The 7,845-nt window shown below is 36.0% G+C and overlaps 1 protein-coding gene across 3 annotated transcripts in view; it reads right to left on the bottom strand.

Moving 5' to 3' along the window:
- The window catches only part of GSTCD (glutathione S-transferase C-terminal domain containing), a 135,881-nt gene that overhangs the window by 21,633 nt on the left and 106,403 nt on the right, over positions 1-7,845 (bottom strand). For all 3 annotated transcript variants that reach the window (XM_077755771.1, XM_077755770.1, XM_077755772.1), the window contains exons 6-8: positions 6,160-6,275; positions 5,953-5,997; positions 3,683-3,811 (exon numbers count right to left, since the gene is read on the bottom strand). In XM_077755771.1, the coding sequence (XP_077611897.1) occupies positions 3,683-3,811; positions 5,953-5,997; positions 6,160-6,275 (290 nt within the window). The remainder of the gene's footprint in view (positions 1-3,682; positions 3,812-5,952; positions 5,998-6,159; positions 6,276-7,845) is intronic.

Here is a 7,845-nt window from a genome sequence, read left to right as displayed (position 1 = left end):
CAGAAATCATTTAGATGCCTTGTAGTAATCCTTAGGGACCTATTAGCCTCTCTTGGTTAAATAAGCTATCTACAAAACATTAAACACAAATATTTATTCTTCAATCTTTATTGCTTATATTATTATGAATATAAAAACAAAATGTTAAATTTGAGGTATTTTGAAAATATGGTAAATAATAAAGAAAAATGTTATCACATAGCATATGGAGATAGCAACCTTTAAAAGAATCCGTATTAGCATATTCCTCCCATTCTTTTTTTTAAAGGTATTTCTTTTTTTTAAAGTTTATTTCCTTATTTTGAGAGAGAGAGACAGAAAGAGAGAGAGAGAGAGAGAGAGAGAATATGGGAGGGATAAAGAGAGACAGACAGAGAGAATCTCAAGCAGGCTCTGCACTGCTGAGTGCTGAGCCTGATGTAGGGCTTAAACTCACATACTTTGAGATCATGATGTGAGCCAAAATCATGAGTCAGATGCTTACCTAACTAAGCCACCTGGCATCCCACCTCCCATCCTTTTTTTTTTTTTTTTTTTTAATGCTTTTAATACTTATTTTTGAGACAGAGAGAGGCAGTACAGAGCAAGGGAGGGGCAAAGAGAAAGGGAGATACAGAATCTGAAGCAGGCTCCAGGCTCTGAGGTGTCAGCACAGGGCCTGACACAGGGCTCGAACTCAACTGTGAGATCATGACCTGAGCCGAAGTCAGTTGCTTAACCAACTGAGCCACCCCAGCGCCCCTCTCATCCTTTTTAAAATCACTTTTTACATGGTTGAGATCACACTGCACAGAGTAAGATGAGGCCCAATTTAGTGAGTAGTTCCTAAATGGCAGACAACCTGCTAAGTGCTTCACATATATTGTATCACTATCCTATGAGCCAGGTATTTTATGCCTAATTTATACACAGAAAAACTGAGGATTAGTGACTTTAAATAAGTTGCCTAGCGCCATCCAGCCAGTAAGTGGCCAAGCTGAGATTTTAGCACAAGTTTGCCCAGTATCAAAATCCACTCTCTTTACCATTATGTTTATTTTCTTTGTTTACCACCATAACTAATTTTTTATGTCATTAACAATTCATTGCAAATATCGTGTAAAGTAAAAAAATGTAAAACTTCTGCATGATTAGGCTTATCTCACTGAAGCCCTTCAGTCAACGAATAATAAATAGCTTTGAAAATTTTTACAAATATTAAGAGCAAGAATGGAATATTATTGAACCTGTTGTTCAAGTTCAAATGTATTGAGACTTTGAATGTTTTTAAAAGCTTATTGGGTGCTCGCTTCGGCAGCACATATACTAAAAAGCTTATTGGGCATTTCTATTTCTAAAGATATATATTTCTCAAATAAGTACAATTTAAACCAGAAATTACAAAATGGCTCTTTGGAACAAGCAGTATTACCTCATTGATTCTGGTTATATTGGGCAGGTAGAGTAGGTGGAAGTGTGGGAAGACCTCATTAAAAGATCTGAAAATATTTAAATTTGCTCTCTTTCCTTATTTCAGATCAACTTAGTTTAACAAAGTTAGTAAACCTAGTCATTTCTGCCTGCTGTGGGATGTTGTTTTAATGGAGGTAAGGCTAATTATTAATATTTCAACTTACATATATAAATGATTTGTTCAAAGTTCCTAAATATAGCTGATTCCAAGACTTTAAAATTCTCTCCTTAAAATCTGGTTTACATCATTATTTTTAAATCTAAAGAAAAATAGCAAAAGAAAAAGGTATTTACTAAGCAAAGATAAATGCTAACTAAAGCCTTATTGAAAATATCACCAAATCATGGATTAATGCAGTTTTAATGCATTTCCAATACCTAGTTATTCTGATTTCCTCTCTAGCTACACTATTTTCACTGTATTCTATTTAAGAGTTGGAGCCACTGATGCATTCAGTTTGATTTACCTAGTGACAATACCTCAATTATCCTCCTAGGGAAAATTATTTTCTTCAGAGTAAATCTAATTTTTGTTTAATCTTCCAAGTAATTTTAATTCATTTTCTACATATTTTGACAAAAGTAACCATGAAAGAAAAAGGCTGTTATGAATATATTATTATAAAATGTCACATCAGAAAAGACATAAACATTTTCAGTTGGTGTTAGTGACTTATGACCTTGTAAGTTATAAGAATATGCCAGAATGATTTAACACCTGTAAGCCACAGAAGGGTAAAGAGACATATGGCTGATTAGAAGGGAATTTTGTGATTTGAGAGTCGAATAAATGGGCAGCAATATCTTGCACCTTAAATATTCTGCCTGGTGTACTGGTAACAGTGGCATTGGCTTAATGGCTCATTTCATGAGAGAAGCTTTAACATTTACACCAATAGTTATTTAAAACTTAGGTTGCACGGAAATATATAATCAGTTTGAATTTGCTATTTCAGATATCTCCACTTTCCTGAATTTCCATATTGATAATTTACTTCTATTCATATAGGCTGGGCTTGACATAACCAACCTAGATCACATCTACAAAGGAAACAAATTGCATGCATTTTTGCTGTAAAAGATAAAAACAAAGCCCACAAATTCTCAGTAGTTGATATCTAAGAAATGAACCTCATTGGACAAAAATCACAAGAACTATGAATGTCTGAATTTCTAAACTGAAGAAGAGTTCCAGCTAGACCAGCCTATTGTGTATGTTGTGTGAACACATATAGCTGGGAATGCAGAGTAGCACAACTCTAGAAAGTGATTTGGCAAATGTATCAAAGTCTTAATGCATATAATATCCATCATAGTAATAATTACACATTATAATAACATGAAGTAAAATAAACATGATCGATGAGTAGGGGGAAGATTTATGACAATATTCAGTTAAACCAAGATCTATGTCAATGATAGTAACATATGTGTAAACACATATTTGTATGTGTGCATGATTATATAAAAACTAAAGGTTTTTTTGACAGTATTCATTTCTCAGTAGTTGAAATATTGGTGATTCTTTTTTATATTATTATATATTTTTCAATATTGAACATATTGTCCTTTGATAATAAGAAAAAATTATTTAAAACAAATACCAGGTGGGCCGCCAGTTGAGCTTCCAACTTTGGCTCAGGTCATGATTTCATGGTTTGTGGGTTTGAACCCTGTGTCAGGTCCTGTCCTGACAGCTCGGAGCCTGCAGCCTGCTTCAGATTCTGTGTCTCCCTCTCCCTCTCCGCCTCCCCTGTCACCGCTCTGTCTTTCTCCCTCGCTCTTTCAAAAATAAATAAACATTAAAAAATTTTAAAAAATAAAACAAATACAAGGAATAACAGTAACATTTCTTGTTTTTCTTTCATTATCTTTTAAAAATGTAAAATAAACCAAGGGGAGTCATTGTCATTAGAAATCATTTGTTCATTCCATTGATAACTATTTTTATTTAATCACTTGCTACATGTCAAACATAGTTTCAGGCACTGAGGATTCTGCAGTGAAGAAAAGAAAGTTCATATCTGGGAGAGGAACAAATGTTACCTCGGTCACATAATGGTGAGGTGTTATGAATGAAATCATATTCATTAATGTGCTGTATTTTATAGATAGTAGGAAACAAAAGTTATAAACTTGTTTAGCAAAGAATATAAAAGTATCTCCTTTATTTAGTCTAAGGCACATAATTTTTCTTAATTAACTAAAGAAATTGAAATGGGATACTTACCCCAATATTAAACATCCCTGTAAAATACTCCATATTTGCTTGAATGAACCAAATGTTGCTTAAACCTAGTTCATCACTTCTCTTCTTAGCACGAATTAATGACAGTTCCTTGTTTTCTATTAATGTAACCTAGATTTCATCCAGGAAACAAAAGTACATTCAGTAACATAATTCAGACATTAGGGCAAAATATTATTACTGTATTTCAGCTTTAATGTAGAACCTATTCATTAATCCGTTCTGTGCCAGGAAGTATGCCAGATAGTGTGGCACAAAACTGAACAAGGTCCTTGAGCTCTTGCAGCTTACGGATGGAGTGATAGACGTGAAACAGGCAATTACAATACAGTGATATGTGTTTAATGAGAGACATATCGTGTGTCATCACAGCACTCAGACTTGATGACTAAGGAAGGTCTCAGTCATTCAACATGGAAAATAATGTAGAAGCTGAGGCCTGAACAATCAATAGAAACTGGCTGGAGCAATGAAGGCATGTTTCAAGCAGAGAGAGAAACATTTATGGAGGCAGAAGTGAGACAGGTACAGGGTGTTTGAAGAACTGAGAACACTCGTGTCTCTGAGGCACAGTGTGTGGTGGTGATGGTGAGTGGGGGGACAGGGTGTGGAGGGTAGAAATGAGGCTGGAGAGGTAACAGGAGCCAGGTCGTGTGATAAAAGAAGCTTCCGTTGCTGCAATGTATAGTATGTGTTGGTGGGGGTGAGGCAGAAGGAAGGGTAACCAGTTAGGAGTCTCTAGGAATCCAGGCCAAAGAAGATTGGAGAAGATTACTGGTTTGGAGAGAGAAAAGTGGGCAGACTTAAGTCCCTTTCATCATTATCATCTCTAGTTCTACCCTTACTTTGTCCTTATGCTTGTCTTCCAGAAAAATCCTGGGTCCCATTGTATAAAGAAACCTGTCAGAATGTACTTGGCTTAAGGCTTTCTGGACATTTATTATTCTAGCCAACATTTCCCCTCTCCAGGCTCAGTGTCTCTAAGGTTCCAGAACTGTTGGGAAGGGGAAAAAGACCCCTTATCTCTGCCTCTGCTTCTCCAGGCTTCTACTCTATGAACTTTCTTCCTCTAGCTCCATGAAATTGTCACTTTCCTAGATAACAAAACAGACACCTGCTAGTTTTTCCCAGGATTCGTTGTCCATTTTGCCCCTTATATTCTAAGGAAGGAAAAGAATAATACCCTTCTACACCCTATCATTCTGCTACATGTCATTCCGGCCAGTCTATGTTCATCTTTCACTTCTGGGAGGAATTGCTGTAATTATTTTGCACCTTCCAGAGAGTTCACAAGCAAAGAATCTGCCCCATTTGATTTGTATTTTTTTTTAAATACATCAAATTCTAGATTCTTGTGCTAAAAGATGGTCACTGTGAGGAAACGATTTCATACGGCAGAAGACTAAAAATAACACACTTCAACAAACAGTGGCAACCACTGCATAAACATGGTACATTTACTTAAAAACATACTATGTAATTAGATTTTAGTGATATTTAATAATGATATTTGAAACTATTTGCAATAAGGAAAAACATACTAGTGAAAGCTGGTGACTAAAATTGTATTTGCAATTTTAGAATCTGCAGTAAGAGGCATCCTCATGGACAGCAGTAAGAGGCATCCTCATGGACAATGACTTGATGAGAATATAGGGAGAAAAGCATTTGAGGGATGAGTGTGGTGAATTTGGAGAAGCTACTATTTATAAATAGTAACATAACATAAAATTATGTTGACAATTAAACTAGTTTCATCATTCATTGTTTTACTTAACCACAGAATAGTTATTTCTTCTAAAAATTATTTAAAAACAAAACCCTTTTAGGGGCCCCTGAGTGGCTCAGTCAGTTAAGCTTTGGATTCTTGGTTTCGGTTCAGGTCATGATCTCATGGTTGGTGAGTTCGAGCCATGTGTCAGGCTCTGCGCTGGCAGCGTGGGGCCTGCTTGGGACTCCCTCCCTTTCTCTCTCTCTCTCTACTCCTTCCCTGCTCATGCTGTTTTGGTCTCTTTCAAAATAAAAAAACTTTAAAGCAATATATAACCCTTTTATAAAAATTAAAACTGTATTGTGGTCGTACTTTGCCTTTTTAAAGATTCTTAGGTTAGTTCAAAGACAAAAAAACAGTATCTGTGCCATGTATGTGACCTGAGTGAATGCTTATAAATTCAAAGGGCAGGGGTAAGACTCAGCTAACCGAATTGTGTAGTTTTCCAGTGTTTCCCTTGATCTGTCACTCAGATTTTTACCTGGCACAATGGCAGCATGTGAGCGAGGACAATGCCAACATGGCCCTGGAGAAGGCAGAGAAAGAAACAAGTTAACTCAGGTCCCTAATGCTTTTTTCTCATTCTGAGACAGCAATCTTGCCAAAGAAAAATATGACTTTGAACATAATACAGTAAAGTTACATAGTCGGGGAAAGGCCAAAGAGAATACAAAGAGAGACATAATACCCCACCGCTGCAGAAATCCACAATTCTGTCACCGGGTTTGGCCTGACTTGTCACCACATAAACAAGGTTGTTTAACTGCTGTTGCTTCCTTAAAGCTCGGTCACTGGACATTTTGCCTGGGGAAGACAAGAAGTGAAGATAATGAAAGGGTAGGCATTGTGAGGCAGTGAGAAGGCTCTCTTAGAACGGAACATCAGCGTCCAGGAAGGGGGTAAATATATAAATGAGTTACAAATTCCACATAATCCACGATGAGAGGGCCAGAGACCTGGAACCCAGAAATGAAATCTCTCTATGCATATTTTTACTTTTATTCGTATCCAACTTTTCTTTTGATAGTCATTGGAAAAACATCTTCTAGAGGGGAAACCATAAGTGAAATATTAATTGCAGGGTCATACACAAAGTGCTCAGTAAATGTTTCCTGGATGAATAAAAATTAGCAGTAACAGTCCCTTCCCTCTATCCCTACCAGAGACATATTGCAAAGATTACCTAATCCTAGCTCATTGGTTAAATCTCCTCGGATAAAAGAGATCTATAATAAATAAAAACATTCTTATTATCTAATCAGCATGTCCTTGAACTCTTAGTTCTTTTGGTTAGGCTACTTGGAACATAGGTGTCACACTGTCTGAAATATATCAATGCTTAGTGTATTTAGAGAGAAATTAGATTTTACCATTTCAGCTTTGAAGCTTCCTTTCCTCATGAGTCAGACACAGAAATCTAATGCAATTACAGATTAAAGATAGGGCATTTCCAAGTATGAAATGCCTTGGGCCTAACAGCATGAAAATATCTTAACTTTCCTTCAAGGCCACTAGTTAAGTCCATGAAAATAACTCCAGAAGAATGAATGAAATTATTTGTTTTTACATATTTTAAATGCACTTTTTGTAAGAGCAAGATTAAGAAAATATAGAGAGCAGATTTCATTGATATAGATAAAAGGAAAAACCCAGATAATCTTTTGGCTTGATCAAAAGTTATTTACAGATACGAAGGTTTCCCTGCTCCATTTTTACAGAAAAATAGCCACGCTTTTTTCTTTTCTTTTCTGTTTTCTTTCTTTCTTATGTTACTAAAATAAAAATATTGGAAAATCTTTATTTAAGGAAAAAATGGAAATATGAATAAAAAATCTATATGAGAGNTAGAAATTCATAATGTTCAAAATAATATAGAGAACATTGTATCATAACTTTCCATGTTAGTGCATTTATTTCTGTATTCTAAGTTTTAATGGCTGCATAGTATTCCACTGACTATATATTCCATGCTTACATAACCAATCTCTTATTGCAATAATGTGATCACCATCATACAGCTAAATCACTGAACACATTCTTATGTAGTGTGCCCTAATGTGAATTTCAAACATGAAGGGACTTTATTTATTTATCTTTTTTTAATATTTTTATTTATTTCTAGGGGAGAGAGAGAGAGAGAGAGACAGCATGAGCAGGGGAGGGTCAGAGAGAGAGGGAGATACAGACTCTGAAACAGGCTCCAGGCTCTGAGCTGGCAGTCAGCACAGAGCCCAACGCGGGGCTCGAACCCATGAACCGCGAGATCATGACCTAAGCGAAAGTCGGATGCTTAACCGACTAAGCCACCCAGGCACCCCAAACATGAAGGGACTTTAAACCAATAGTCTGGTGACTTCATTTGTGAGGACAGTTT

The sequence above is a fragment of the Crocuta crocuta genome, unplaced genomic scaffold (genome assembly GCF_008692635.1).
Source record: "Crocuta crocuta isolate KB4526 unplaced genomic scaffold, BGI_CrCroc_1.0 scaffold92, whole genome shotgun sequence".
NCBI lineage: Eukaryota > Metazoa > Chordata > Mammalia > Carnivora > Hyaenidae > Crocuta > Crocuta crocuta.
Note: the sequence above shows the minus strand (reverse complement) of the source record. Positions and strands in the feature narration are given on the sequence as shown.